Source organism: Mus musculus, chromosome 1, assembly GCF_000001635.26.
Source record: "Mus musculus strain C57BL/6J chromosome 1, GRCm38.p6 C57BL/6J".
Classification (NCBI taxonomy): domain Eukaryota; kingdom Metazoa; phylum Chordata; class Mammalia; order Rodentia; family Muridae; genus Mus; species Mus musculus.
Genome location: NC_000067.6, coordinates 40,482,391 through 40,498,207, shown reverse-complemented (window position 1 = coordinate 40,498,207; position 15,817 = coordinate 40,482,391). Strand labels below are relative to the sequence as shown.

General features: G+C 41.0%; 1 protein-coding gene across 9 annotated transcripts in view; it reads right to left on the bottom strand.

The window, feature by feature from the left end:
* Positions 1–15,817, bottom strand: part of Il18r1 (interleukin 18 receptor 1) — a 35,303-nt gene that overhangs the window by 2,647 nt on the left and 16,839 nt on the right. For 7 of the 9 annotated variants that reach the window (XM_006495727.3, XM_006495729.4, XM_006495734.4 and 4 more), the window contains 5 exons: positions 13,865–13,927; positions 11,110–11,233; positions 8,468–8,607; positions 6,992–7,150; positions 2,301–2,459 (listed from right to left, as the gene is read on the bottom strand). In XM_006495727.3, coding sequence (XP_006495790.1) covers positions 2,301–2,459; positions 6,992–7,150; positions 8,468–8,607; positions 11,110–11,233; positions 13,865–13,927 — 645 coding nt within the window. Of the gene's footprint in view, positions 1–2,300; positions 2,460–6,627; positions 7,151–8,467; positions 8,608–11,109; positions 11,234–13,864; positions 13,928–15,817 lie in introns of those variants that run through there. The other 2 variants (NM_001161843.1, NM_001161842.1) reach the window with 2 other exon arrangements.

Genomic DNA, 15,817 nt, shown 5'->3' with positions numbered 1-15,817 from the left:
TTTTGTCTGTTTTAGACACTGAGCAAAAGAATCATCTTAATAACTATCACAGCGAGCACTCACTTAACACTTATGCCTTCTTTAAAGCTTTGTGCCTATTGATTCGTTTCACCCCTACAGCAACCTCATAAAAAGGCTCTGTCACCCCCACTTTGCCAAAGCACAGAGCAATGAAGACCTTGCCTGAAGTCACGCAGCTGGTGTGTCACAGACAGACAACCCAAATAAAGTACATTTTTATCGTCTCTGACTTGTTTTTCATTTATGTAGGAAGGTTAAAGATTTAAAACAATACCTTAAACTGACCCAAAACACCGATTATTTTATACCAGAGGTGGGCTTTCCCTAAACGGCTGGGTAGTAACACTTCATTTCTTCCTTCCTATGCAGCAGCTCACACAGACAATGTGCTAATGACTGCCTTTGCCTGTGGTTAGGTAACCATGGCTAGCTATACATGCCAAGCCTCGCTCTGGACCCCAAGCCTAGTGATAATTCAGCGTATGCAAAAAAAAAAAAAAAAGTTTTTTTTTTTAAATTAGGAACTTATAAGGAATTGAAAAATATATAATGAAATGGTAGTAAAACCATGGGTCCATATTTTAGACATAACAATGCACCTTCTAGATACCAAGCACACCGGCATGGCCTGCAACTCACCAGCAATGCTGCACCTTGTCAGAAGTGGTTTACCTCCAATAGGTACTGAACTTACTCTTTGCACTTACCCCCATTTTTGCTTTCTGCTTTGTGCTGTAGGAAGAACATAAAGCTATTTCCTATTTACTGTGACATTTTCTTTCTGGCTCAATTTAACGCAGGTGTGGCACATCATAAATACAGGATGAATGAATGAATTATGGTGACAATGGATGAATGAATGAATTATGGTGACAGTGAAGACCGTGCTTTTCTTCTCTCTTCGCCCTCTTCTTTCTCCTCCTTCAAATTCTCTTGTGCCACCTTCTTCTCCTGGTTCTCTTCCTCCTTTTCCTCCTCCTCCTCCTCTTCCTCTCCTTTCTCTTCCTCCTTCTCCATTGTCTCTTCTGCCATCTTCTCCAGTTCTCTTCTCCTTATTCTCCTCCTCTACATCTCCCTCTCTTCCTCTTCCTTCCTCTCTTCCTCCTTTTCCTCCTTCTTCCTCTCTTCCTCCTTCTCCTTCCTCTCTTCCTCCTTCTCCTTCCTTTCTTCCTCCTTCTCCTCCTTCATCTCTTCCTCCTTCTCCTCCTTCCTCTCTTCTTCCTTCTCCTCCTTCCTCTCTTCTCCCTTCTCCTTCCTCTCTTCTTCCTTCTTCCTCTCTTCTTTCTTCTCTTCCTTCCTCCTTTTCCTCCTTTCCCTCCTTCTACTATTCCTGCTTCCCCCTTCTTCCTCTCTTCCTCCTTCCCCTCCTTCTTTCTCTCTTACTCCTCCTTCCTCTCTTCCTCCTTCCCATCTTTCTTCATCTCTTCCTCTTTCTCCTTCTACACCTTCCTCTCTTTCTCTTTTCCCCTCCTCTTCCTCTCTCCCTCCTCCTGCTTCTGCTCTTCCTCCTTCTATTTTTTATTCCTTTCTTCCTCCTTCTCTTCCTTCTTCTTTTCCTCCTTCCCTACCTTCTTCCCCTCTTCCACCTCCTCCTCCTTCCTCTCTTCCTCTTTCCCCTCCTTCTTCCTCTCTCCCCTCCTTCTTCCTCTCTTCTTCCTCCTTATCCTTCTTCCCCTTTCTTCATCTCTTTCTCCTTCTCCTCCTTCTTCCTCTCTTCCTCCTTCTTTCCCTTCTTCTCTGCCTTTTACTCCTCCTTCCTCTCTTCCTTCTCCTCCTTCCTCTAGTCCTGTTTCCTCCTCCTTCCTCTTTTCCTTCTTCTCCTCCCCTTCTCTTCCTTTCTCTTTCCCCTCCTTCTCTTCCTCATTAGTTAATTTACTTAACATGCATGTGTGCCATGCCTACATGTGTATATGTGCACACAGAGGTCAGAGTTTGACCTTGAGTGCCTTCCTGGCTTGCCTTCCATGTGGTTTATTGAAACTGGGTCTCAGAAAAAGAAATGCCTGTGCCTTTTCTTAGGTATCAGACCTGTGATGCAGAATGAAAGGGTCAATGGGGAAAGGCTGGGATGATTTTCTCCATATTTATTACTGTGTGATAATGAAAAGTTGGTTAACCAGATTGACCTGGTTAACTAATAACTAGTCATGAACTGACCTCATTTCTCCTGGCTTAAAGGACTTTTGGCCATATGTGCATCCTTAAGGTGAAAAGATAAGCATCCATCTCCCTAAAAGAATTATCTTCATTAGCTGTCTGTCCAGGACTCCCTTTCTTACCTCCGCCAGGCACCACATCTCTTTCAAATATGCATAACTTATACCCAAACTGTTTCTCCAGGACCCTGGGTAACGTCTCCACAGCAAAAGTATACTCTTCTTTATTCTCAGGATGACACTCTTTCAGGTAAGACACAAAGGCATCATATGTTTTACCATCTAGGAGACAAGGTGGACTCTTTTAATTTGTGATTATGGGAAAAAAATTAAGTAGAATCCTGTGTGAAACATATAAAGAGAATAGAATTATTGGTTATCAAATTTCAGGTTCATACCAAGCAACCAAGATCTTTTAAAATCCTCTGCTTTAAGACTTCCACCATGGGGGTGGGGAGGAAAAGAGGGAGAGAGAGAGAGAGAGAGAGAGAGAGAGAGAGAGAGAGAGAGAAAGGACTAATAATCATGATATTAAAGCATATATATGCAGCTCCATTCCGGGATTGGGAAGTAAGTTACACCCTCACTCATTCACTTCAGTCAACTCTACCACACCAGTACTGGGGGGTTCACTCTCTAAAGGCCTTTAAAACATAATATCAAGGTAAAGTAAAATATAAGCGACACAAATCAAACTGAGACTACCCCAGAGCATGGAAGAAATAAGGGTTCTTGGAAGAAGATGCTAGCAACAATGAAAAAAGAGGCCATTGATTTAGAGGAGAGCATTGAGAAGCATATGGGAGACATGAAATTGTAACTATAATCTAACACACACACACAAACACACACACACACACACACACACACACACACACCCCTAGGCTATCAAATGTCAAGAGGAAAATCTATGATCCTCTGAAAGCTTCGCAGTGATCCTTGAGTGGGCTCCCATCCGGTTCTTGATAATGGAGCAGTATTTAGACATCTGGGAGAACAGTGGAGAAGAAAGCAAGTCACGTAAGTAACAAACACAGTTCATTCTCTCCACTGGGTGAGTGAACGCATATGTGATTCTCCTTTGGGTTTCATGCAGTCTATGGAAGAGGTACATCCAACCTGACTAAAAAGAAACAAGTTCACGGATGGAAAAAATCCTGCAGCACAGATGAAGATGAACAAGATAGATTGGCCAGCGAAAGATCAGTGATCAGTGGTCACATTTCATCAACAAGGCAAGTTTGAGTAATATCCTCCATTATGTAAGTGCTGCAGATGGGGCAGCAGAGTGATGGTAGTCTGATGTTTATCTTTATCACACAAAAACTTCGTAGATGGTTAAGGAGCTAGATCTTCACCAACTAAATTGAAAGGTAAACATAGCTGGGTCTCTTATTAAAATAAGATGGAATGGAACAACTCTGAGTCTATTCTTTTATAGGCCATGCGGTCTAGACCCAATGGCCCATCCCTATTTCTTCACAATCAAGTTCACAAATCAATACTTTCTCTGTCTGGCAAAAGTTTGCTCAGTTCTCACAGTATGCTCTTCCACCAATGTGTTAGGAGTAATTGCTGGTATAAAGCAACTGGTTAAGCAGAATTGCACGTGTAAGAAAATTTGGATAAAGATTACAGAATCATATGCTCATCAAATGTAGGAAAGATGGGTGACCATAAAACTAGTTGGTATTATAACCAGTAACCACTGACACTGGGTGATGCTTTTAGATTTCTGTGAACTATAGCTACTGTCCAGACAATGAGGAATTGAGCTTTTGTAAATGTTTTTATCAAGTCAGTGACAAAAATAGGCACCAGTAGGTAAATAAGTAAAAGATCATACATTTCTCACAATCAGACCATGGGAAACAAGGAAGGTAATCCCATGTGTATCTGTAGCACATGTAACATACCTTTGTTCTTATGCATGAAGAACTAGTCCCCAACTATTTATTGACTTCAAGTTTCCTATTTCAAGTAATTATTTTATGATATAAGTCAGCTAATTTTCACCACAATTTGTTTTTAAAGGTGGATAGTGAGATGCTTGGTGGGAAACCTGATTTCCTGGTGATTAATTCTTTTTATCTCTAATTAGCAATACTATCACTATATAAGTGGTCATTTAGGATAATAATGAGTTAGCGGAACCATCGTTTCTCCAACTATATGCATCAGTTGACTGTGTTTTAGTAGTCTTTGGCTCGTTGGTTCTTTTCATGTTCTGTCAAAACTAAAAGCATAGTGTTGGCTACAATTTTTTCTTTCCTAGACATGTCTTCATTTCTGCCCTTGCTACAGACTGCACCTGGCCATGGAATTCACTTTGACTGAAGGTGCTTAGAGTGTGTTCCTGAGTGTTTCTGTGCATTCTATATTAACTGTGATATGTGTACCTTTAAAAAAAATGACTGGGGCTAGAAATATGGCTGAGTGATTGTGAGTTCTTGTTGCTTTGTGGAAAACCTGGGTTCAATTCCCAGCATTCACATGGTGACTGACAACCATCAGTGGCTTCAGTTCCAATCGGATGCCCTCTTCTCCCTTCTGCAGGCGCTTGCACACATGTGGTACACAGACAAACACTCAGGCACACACATATAAAATAAAATCAATGAGTTTAGATAATTTTTAGAAAATTTAAACAAAAACAAAAAATCAAAACAAGGATGTTTAAATTGTGTCAAACAAAATTAACAAAAATATTATGGAAACTCAAGAGAAAGGTTACTTAACGCCCATTTAAATACAAATATTATTATTTCTGAGCAGAAACCATGGAGAAAAAGCCATACACAGACTTTTTACTTCACTGTCTCATATCCTTTAAAGGAAGATCACATATATGCAGGCTGAGTGTCATAGTCCCCAAGCCTACTAGCTGTTAATACTAAATTTGTAAACATAAAAAATGATATGAAGTTCTATTATACTATAGTAGAAATAAAATAAGTTTTAAAAAACCTCAGAGAAGAGTACTCTAAAATCACTTCATATCATGCGGTTAAAGGATCCTTTGTCCTTATAACCCCAAAACCAGATACCAAAAGAAGTAAAGATATATTGGGTCTCCCACATAGCCATACCACAAAAAGCAAAGATTGATGACAATATGGGGTCTTTACCTTTCTCAATAGAGATCCCAAAAAAACCTCACCTAAGATATAAATAGTGTCTGGAAAGAAGAAGAAAAACAAAACAAAACAAAACAAAAAGCCAGAAAGCCCAGTGCAAAAAGGGCCAAGAGTGGATATGTTGAAAAAGAAGATACACACACAAACATCAAATATATAAAAGGTTGCTTGTGTTTTTAACATCATAAAATGAAATACAAATTAAATCTACTCAGTTTCAAATTCTCATCTATTAAACAGACCAGAATTTGAGAGTGTGTGGGTGAGGGTATGAGGAAAGTCAATGCCATCCTTGCAGGGCAAACGTGAAACTTTCAGGAAGGAAGGCCATGGGGTAACACCTGTCAAAGCTCCAGGGACATTACTGAGAGCATCCCTGCGGCAATACAGCATGACTGAAGGCAATGGAGGTATGACTTTATTCAGCACAACATCTCTATAATAGCAAAGAGGCAAGAGCACAAACACCCACCCACCCATCTGAAAGAGAGGACATAGAGTTTACATAGAAGCAAGTTACTGAAGACCACCAGGTGTGAGAGCACATACCTGTAACCCCAGTACTTGGGAGATGGAGGCAAGATGATACTTAGCCATGGGGAGGCCAGCCTGGGCAACATGAGACTCTATCTCAAAGACAGGCAGACAACCAATCAGGCAGGCAGGCAGACAGGCAGACAGACAGACAGACTGACAGACAGACAGGCAGAACAACTGACCAACACACACACCTGCCTGCATGCACGCATGGAGAGACAGACAGACAGACAGACAGACAGACATGCAAGCAGGGTCTGAGCACCCTGAAAGATGAGGGATTCCTTCAATAGCATGAACAGATACATAAGAAATGATAAAGCAAAAACTGAAAATAGTAAAGTAGGGTAACTAAACCAAGAATTTTTTTTTAAAGGCAGCATGAAGTAAGAATCCACATTAATAACTCATTGGATATAATAGCAGGTGGGGACATGGTAGGAATCAGAGACTGGAGGAGACAGGGGAGGTCTCCTGCTGTATATTTACAAATTTTGAATTTGACCTCTGTGAAGTATTTTTTTCTATTAAACACATGTGTGTGCACGCGCACACACACACACACACACACACACACACCACAGAATTAGGTTAGTTTTTCAGAGCATAATAATCTTTAAATTCACTTTTAAAAGCATTGAGAAGCATAAGACATTAGACACGATAGCGGATGGGTCTAGGAGACTGAAACAGAGATCTTTGTCTCTCCCCACATTCCTCCAAGTACATTATTTGATCCCTTTCCCAGTTCAAATGATGAAAAGGATGAAAGAAAATTCAATAAAAACAAATTTTATTGGGTATAAAATGGTCTTCTTGAGTGTGTAGTGGTGTGTGTGTGTGTGTGTGTGTGTGTGTGTAAACACACTCGGACTAACAGCACAAGACGTGTGAGGAGACAGTTCACAGACATGAGACATCAGAAGAAACACATCTGTTTTCTCACAAACAAGTATAGGGTTGCATGTCGCCTGTTTCAGTGTAACCCACACAGAGTAACCCCTGACTCCAGGCTGGGAACGAGGCTCAGAGATCATTAGTGGGATCATTCAAATAAAAGGAAGACCAGTGTTTCTTTCCTTTGCTGGGTGCAGGCACAAAAACATGAGCTAGGGTGCCCCTGTCACAGCAGCATATTACCTGTTAGTGTCTCGTCTCTTTCCGCTATGCGCCTATAGAACAGAACCAAGTCAACTTTATAAATGACACACAAAATCACTATACACACTGCTGCCACAGAGGCGAGAACAAGCACAGTTACTCCTCCTGTAAAGACATGGCCTGGGATATCAGGTATTTCTGCAAAAAAAAAAAAAAAAAAAAAAGAGAGAGAGAGAGAGAGAAATGGGGAAATCATGAATCAAAGGATCAAAGGCATGTGGCTGGCATTTTAGAGTTCTGGCAGTTCTTGCCCTTGACAGACAGCAGGTGTCTGTCTCCCCACGTACTTCCATACTCCCCCTAGCTCCCCACACTCCTGCTGGTAGTCTACAGTGGGAAATCTTTCAAAACAAACAGTCATGCCCCCCAGATTGATCCAGTTTGTATTCACCATAGATAAACACAATAGAGCCAGGAGGGGTATAAAAAATAATAAGTCTCAGCAGCCATCCAAGAAAGTGCTGATGGCTGAACAGGGTCAAAACCTGGGGAGGCGGGCGGGAGAGATAACTCAGCAGTTAAAAGTACTTGGCGCTGAGGTCCAGGGTTTGGTTCTCAGCACCTTCTTTTGGCTCTCAATATCTGCAATTCCAGTTCCAGGGGAAATCTGACTCCCTCTTCTAGCTTATGTGGACACCAGGCTCACACGTTGTATACATGATTACTGCCCATACCCAGAAAATATAAAAGCCTTTTGACTCTGATATTTTTATTTAGCTGAGGTTAAATGTTAATCACATTTTATTTCCTCATTTGACCAACAACCCTTTATTGATTCACAGTATACTTATTGTTATAATGATTCTATTTTTTTTTTAAGTGTAGACAATGCTGTAGCAACTCCCTACCTATGCATTATCTTTTCCCCTTTCCTTCGCCTATTCTCCAGGAGAAAACACTAATGGTGTAGGGATTTCCACGTCAGACAGTATAAGCCTCACTGAAGATTTTACCCTCCTACGTGGCACGCTTTTAAGAGATAATCTTTCCAATAAAATCAGTCATTCCATTAAGTAAACAATTATGTATATTTAAAAAGCAAACTCTTAAAGGTCGTACTCTGGAGTTCCTACAACTTGAGAGAGATCTGTGAATTTCTGATGCTCCAGAGACAAGCAGATCCTATTCCTCCTGTGACATATGTGACTTGAGAGGAGCAAGGAGAGGCAGAAGCTCTGAGGAGCTCTGCAAGAGGTGTTGAGCTGGTACTGAGCAGTGTCCAGGAAACACAAACAGCATCAGATAACGGAAGAAACAGATTGTGTTTCTGCTTCACAAGTGTGCAGATCACACAACTGCTGCTCACGTGTCAAGAGAGACTGACGAAGGAGTGAAGCACATGGATCTAGACCTATAAGCTATGGCTTTTGTCACCTCGCTGTGTGACCTGGGATGAAAGCTTGCTGTTGAGACTCTCTGAAATCACAGTGAGAGCCAACACCAAGCCTCTCATACCTTTTCTCACCAAGACGAAGCTCTTGGTGTCTATGGCTTCTTCGTTGGCCACGGTGCAATTATATAAAACATTGAGATAGTTTTCAGTAATTTTCTGAAATCTCAGTATTTTTGAAGCATGCAGTTTGCCTTCAGAAATCCTGTAATGTAAGAAGATAATTTATCAACAGGCTTTGTTCGTGAGCCATAAGTCTACCCAGGAGACGGGAAATTATATGTTTAAAATATTGAAAGGAAGCACCAGTTATGTTTCTGTTTCTGGTGTGAATTAAAATTAGTTTCCCGGTTCCCCCAAGGAGCAACAGAGTTCACAGCATGGTACACTTCTCCTCCTTTGCTTTTCTATATCTCCCTCCCAAGGACTTGGAATTCATTCCACACCACCACCCTTAACTGTGGCCAGCCAGCTCTGCATTCTGCATCTTTCATTGCTATAAGTGAATCTTGGGCAGCCAGAGTCTAGGAAGAAAGGATGCTGTTTAGCTTATAGTCCAAAGGCATGCTCTAGCAGGACCTCTGTCATGGCAGTAGCATCTGTGGACTTATAAATGATCTTTCTCTTCCATGCTTTAAAGTCATCAGAATTCAATCACAGGTACTCCACTCTTGTGGAGGTTTGAATAAGAACAGTCCCAATAGGCTTATATATTTGAATAACTGGTCACCAGGGAGTGGCACTATTTGAAAGGATTAAGAGGTGTAGCCTTGTGGGAGGAAGTATGTCATTGGAGGTGGGCTTTTAGGTTTCAAAGAGCCCTTTCTAAGCCGAGTCTAGCTCTTCCTGTTGCTCAGCTCTCTCTCTCTCTCTCTCTCTCTCTCTCTCTCTCTCTCTCTCTCTCTCTCTCTCTCTCCCTCTCTCTCTCTCTCTCTCCCTCACTGTCTCTCTCTGTCTCTTCTGTCTGTCTGTCTCTCTCTCTCTCTCTCACTCTCTCTCTCTCTCTCTCTCTCTCTCTCTCTCTCTCTCTCTCTCTTCTCTCTCCAGTACCACTTCTCCCTGTATCTCTCACATCCCCTGCCAAGAGGATAATGGACTAAGCCTTTGACATTGTAAGCAAGCCCCAATTAAATGCCCTTTTTATTGGATATTTTCTTTATTTACAAATGTTATCCATCCCCTTTCCCAGTTCTCCTCCATCTCCCTGCTTCTATAAGGGTGCTCCCCTACCCACCTACCCACTCCTGCCTCCCCACCCTGGCATTCCCCTACAATGGGGCATAGAGCCTTCACAGGACCAAGGGCCTCTCCTCCCACTGATGCCTGTCAAGGCCATCCTCTGCTACATATGCGGCTGGAGCCATGGGTCCCTCCATGTGTACTCTTCAGTTGATGGCTTAGTCCCTGGGAGCTCTGGGGATAGGGTCTGGTTGTTGATATTGTCGTTCTTCCTATGAGGCTGCAAACCCCTTCAGCTCCTTCAGTCCTTTTTCTAACTCCTCCATTGTGGACCCTGTGCTCAGTCCAACAGTTGGCTGTGAGCATCCACCTCTGTATTTGTCAGGATCTGGCAGAGCCTCTCAGGAGACAGCTACATCAGGCTCCTTTGAGCAAGCACTTCTTGGCATCCACAATAGTTCCTGGGTTGCTGACTATGTTCATAGCAGCCTTATTTATAATATCCAGAAGCTGGAAACAACCCAGATGTCCTTCAACAGAGGAATGGATACAGAAAATGTGGTACATTTTCGTGTAGTACTACTTAGCTATTAAAAACAATGAGTACATGAAATTTGCCGGCAAACTGATGGAACTAGAAAATATCATCCTGAATGAGGTAACTCAGTCACAAAAGAACATACATGGTACATACACACTGATAAGTGGGTGGATATTAGCCCAAAAGCTCGGAATACCCAAAATACAATTCAAAGACCACATAAAGCTCAAGAAGAAGGAAGACCAAAGTGTGGATGCTTTGGTCCTTCTTAAAAGGGGGAACAAAATACTCATGGGAGCAAATTCAGAGACGAAGTGGAGTAAATGTCTTAAAAAAAAATGAGTTGGTCATGATGTCTCTTCACAGCAACAGAATCCTGACCAAAACAACTACCCAATCCAGTCAAACCACATTTCAAAGGCCTCATCCTCTTAAGGACAGAGTGGGTTTATTCTTCCATTCTCTATACATTCAAAAGACACTGGGAGTCAGACTCCTATAAGAACACAAGAGATGACAAATCACATCAAAGCTGCATCAACTGGATATTCTCAGTGTTAAGAGAATGGAGTTTGAGTACATACATCATTTTTACTTTTGTGGCACATTAATCAAAATAAAGCACTTGACATAGTTCTCAAAATCCAAGAAACTATGGCACCCTTTGATTGCTCTCTTATGAGGAGCTTGGTGACTTCACCCCAAGACTCTGACTAACTGGTACCGTTATAAAATGATGCTAAAAATGCTCACTAACATTCTCAAGAGACTTTTTGCTTCAAGCTTATATATGTACAGCAAATGTCCTCATGATTGATTGGTAACATTGGAATATTGTAATGATGATGGTAAGCAAATTGTAATTACATTTAAAGCTAACTTAAACATCCCATCAGCCACCCAGGAGCCCAGCCTCTCTTCTGCTGTGTATACATGTGAGTTTTACAGCACGCACCAAGGCATCTCTCGCATGTCACGTGTACATACCATGTTGTCGTCTCCTTCCTGTCTTCTTGCACATTAGGGTCTGAGCTGTCCTCTTTCCTGATGCTCCAATAAAACAGATCGTCTTTATTCAATGAAGCACTGCAGTTCAACTCCACATCCTTTCCTAGATAGAAGTTGACAGTCTCGGTTTTGAATTTAGAAACTTGGTAGAAGTTTCAAAATACAATCAGTGTGTGCTAAGTAAGCTTTAAATATCATCACATTCAGAAAAAAAAATGAAGAAGTGCTTCATTTTAAACCAAGCCAATGTCTCTCTTAAACTACCAGAAAAACAAGATAGGTATACCATACAAACCAATTACCTAAAATAAGAAAATCATTGCTGCACAGGGGAAAGAACAAGAAATGGTGAAATTGAAGTGTAGGTAGGAAAGTTCTCTTCCAGGTAAGGAGTCCCTTGGAGTTGAAATAAGCAGGAGTCTTATAAAGCAGAGAGTCCAGTTCTGGGGATATGGGAGCAGCTCCACGGCTCTCGGGAATATCAGTAAGGGCTGGGGTAGCACGAGGCTACAGAGACATGTTTCCAGTGGGACCATAGGAGAGCAAGTAGTGTCGCTCAGCCAGGATGTAAGGGATTCATGACTCCCTTTCAGCCAACAAATTGTGTGTGATTGAGTATATGGGCCAATTAGATAGGTATATGAATTAAGCATTGGTTGAAAATAAGATACGAGGAAATTTATTTTAAAGCAATTCTTTGTTATACACATAATTTTTATTAAAGACAAAAGCAAATCTGTATGCTGATGAGATGTGTGATTGTTTGTTTTTTTCTGTAAAGAATTAAACATTGGCTGAATAATTGGAATTCATGCTCTGAAACATCTTCAATGTTACTTAGAAATATTCAAATTTTGATTTTATAATCATCAATGATGAGACAACTTTACATAATTATGTAATACAAAATGGCAGAAATATATTTAGGGACCTTTCAGAAATTCTATCCTGATCCTGAACTAAAATTCCTCCAACATTTTTTAAAAAAAAATCAAATTCAAGTCTGCAACTCAAACAGCCAATTTCAAAAAGAAACATCCTAACACAATACAACCCGAAGGTTCACTAACTTAATACAAGTTCAGGAATGACAGGAGGGGAACACTAAAGGTTCTTGTTTTTTGTTTTGTTTTGTTTGGTTTGGTTTTCTGTAATTAAACCAATATGTTTCTATAAGACTGCAAGCCTTTATCTGCACAGTAAAGAGACTGAACCCCCTAAGGCACACACATCTTGACCCTGGGACACGATGTTCAGTCCCCTGCTGAGATGTTATACAGAAAGGCATGCCTGGTACATAGTATGCATAGTGTGCATGTGTGCATAGTGTGCATGTGTGCATAGTGTACATAGTGTGCATAGTGTGCATAGTGTGCATGTGTGCATAGTGTGCATAGTGTGCATAGTGTGCATAGTGTGCATAGTGTGCATAGTGTGCATAGTGTGCATGTGTGCATAGTGTGCATAGTGTACATGTGTGCATAGTGTGCATAGTGTGCATAGTGTGCATAGTGTGCATGTGTGCATATTGTGAATAGTGTGCATGTGTGCATAGTGTGCATAGTGTGCATAGTGTGCATAGTGTGCATAGTGTGCTCAGAACAGAGCACACAGTGAGGTTGTACAAGTCAGCTCCAGTGACTGCTCCTGGAAACATCTTGGCTTCTTTGCAGTTTTGGTTTGGAATTTCCTGTCATTGTGCATTCAGAAAGCTTGTTTTTGCCAGATTTCTTAAGGTCCTCACATTCACCTATACAGCTCCATGTGTGGTCTCAACTCACACCTTAAGAAGCGGTGTTCTAGTGGCAAAGATTTGCAACAAACATGAGTATATAATTCTCTCTGACCCCAGCTATGTAAGTGCACAACAGACTGGATATAGCACATCTGCTCCCAGTCACCTCAGCTGAGTTCTGAGCAGACTGAGAGAATTGTGAGTTGCTTGGCCTGTGTGTCAGTTATTCAGTCGGTACCATAGAGGCAATATTCTCGTACTTACTAGAAAACTGTATCTCAAGTCACTTAGCTCAATATAAGGCTTAGAATGTATAAATTTATTTCATTCCTTCCTGGTTTTTATGTTTGAAAGAAATTACCTAATTGTACACACGGAATCTTAAGTGCTGCCTAGACCAGCAGTTCTCAACCTGTGGATTGTGACTCCTTAGGGAATAAAGGACCCTTTCACACTGGTGGCCTAAGGCCATCCTGCATGTCAGATATTTATATTATAACTGTAGTAAAATTATAGTTATGAGGTAGCAACAAAATAATTTTATGGTTGAGGGTTACCACAACATGAGGAACTGTATTAAAGAGTTGCAGCATTAGGAAGGGTGAGAACCACAGCATTAAACAAACCCTGAAAGTTCAGTCAATTCCATCTATGGCCAAATATTTAAACCATAGAAGAAGCTTGATTTATTCCTCCAGAGTATTATCACCAAATTTTCATGTTTTGAAAATTCAATAGAGGAAAAATAGGGGGGACTAAAACCATGGCTGAGAGCATAGTTTACAAGCCATAGACAGCCCCACTGATATTGAACAGAAGAGTCATTTAACTGGTCTAAAAGATTCAATAGTCAAACAGTAACATGCTTTTCCTCATTTTGTAATATTCCTCAATAAATATATAATGAGTCATATCCACCAACAGTGAGCCAGATTTACTCTTGAGAACACGATAATGGCCCCATTTATAAATTCAGAAAGCACGCTTTGTAAGACATACCTAGTTCTACACCAACCTTCTCACACTTTGGTCCTAAAATAGCTGGAGTTACTTTACTCCTTCCTAAAAGGAAAATAACAAACAAACACAACCATTAGAATTGCCTCAAGTTTCTCTAGGACATCTATCTTTTGGAATATGATCATTCCATGTAACAAAGATTCCAACACTGTATTTCTTGATTATCCATGATTTTATTTTCTGTGGTTTAAGTGGCCCAAAAATGTTAAACAGAAGAATAACTTAAAATAACCAACTTGCAATTTTTAAACTGTGTACCATTCTCAGTTTTCCATCCCATTCTAGCCAAACTAGGACATGAATTATCCCCGTGTTCAGTGCATCCTTGCATTATATACTTCCAGCCTAAGCATCATGGTATCATGTACTTGTCTTCAAATAACCCGTGTTCTACTTCATCATGACCACAAAGCACAAACTAGTGACTTTGACAATTTTGTTTCAGCATATTACTATATTTAATTATTAAGTTTTGTTGCTAATCTGCTGTGCCTAATTTATAAACTAAATTTTACCACGGGCATGTATGTATAAAGAAACATAGCATGTATCAATTTTGGTTCCAAATATGGTGTCAGGAGCTACACTAGGGTTTTAATCATTATCTGTGAGTAACTGCAGTCATTGCCACATATTGGCTTGTGTCATGATCTTATTAACTCTTTATTAACACAGCTCATAGTATTGAGCCTCCATTGCCCATTAGCTGTATGTTCCTATTGCTGAAAGCATCATCCATCTAGAATCCTTTGAATTCAAACATTGGCTTCGGCTCAGTGAACCTGAAGCCAAAGGAATGTATGGTCAAGGGAGACTGCTGCCAGATACTGAGAGGACCAGATATTTAGGACACAGAAGATGGACAGACACTGGGAAGCACTTGCCTACTCTACATCACCTCCCTCCATCTGTCCATCTCTCACTAATGGACTTAACAGAATATATCAAGACTAGATGAACCAGACGAAGCACCCCTCCCAGACACCAATCCTACTCTTGAGGATGTGGACTCTCCAGCCCTAACCATGCCCTGAGTGCCTTACCTGACTCTATCCAACTCTGCTGTACAAATCTGTAGACCCGGTGCAATTACTGTCCCTAGTGATTTCTGGTCCTAACCTAAAGTATATAAGCTTCTCCTATTTGTGTCATTATTGTCAAAATGGGTTAGGTGTTATGGGGTGGGTTTCTGATCACAAAGATGAACCCAGCCCAGGTTTCCTGTCTCATACATAGTCATCTACTCTCTAGTCAAGTGGAGGTTTTCTTTTCAAGGCTGGGGAAGTGACTTGGTGGACAGGAATGGTTGATGTGCTAGGATAGGACCTGAGTTTGAATCCCCAAAACCCATGTAACAAGCTAAGCATGACTACATATGCCTATACCCTCAGCACATGGTAAAAGAGACAGGCAGATCTTAGAAACTCCATGGTGAGTTAGTCCAGCCATATTAGTTCTTGGTTTAGCAAGAGATATGTCTCAAGGCAATGGCAGGTGATACAGACAGAAAGACATCTGATGTCCTGAACCACACAGCACATCATAGATACACTCTCACGGGTGATCCCTTGGTCTGGAATTTTCCATAACTGCCAGCCAAATAAACTTCTATGACTTATAATTGGCTCGGTCCATGGCACTCTGTTCTAGCAGAAGAATATGATCAAAAGAAATTTGTAGGTGTGATTGCTTAAGGGATTAAGAAAGGGAAGTTATCTTGTATTGTCCAATCAGGCTATAAATATGTCTTCATAGGAAAGTCAGAAATGTCAGACTTGGGAAATGCATATAATGATGGAAGCAGCATCGGGTGGGGAGAGAAGAAGAAGAAGAAGAAGAAGAAGAAGAAGAAGAAGAAGAAGAAGAAGAAGAAGAAGAAGAAGAGGAGGAGGAGGAGGAGGAGGAGGAGGAGGAGGAGGAGGAGGAGGAGGA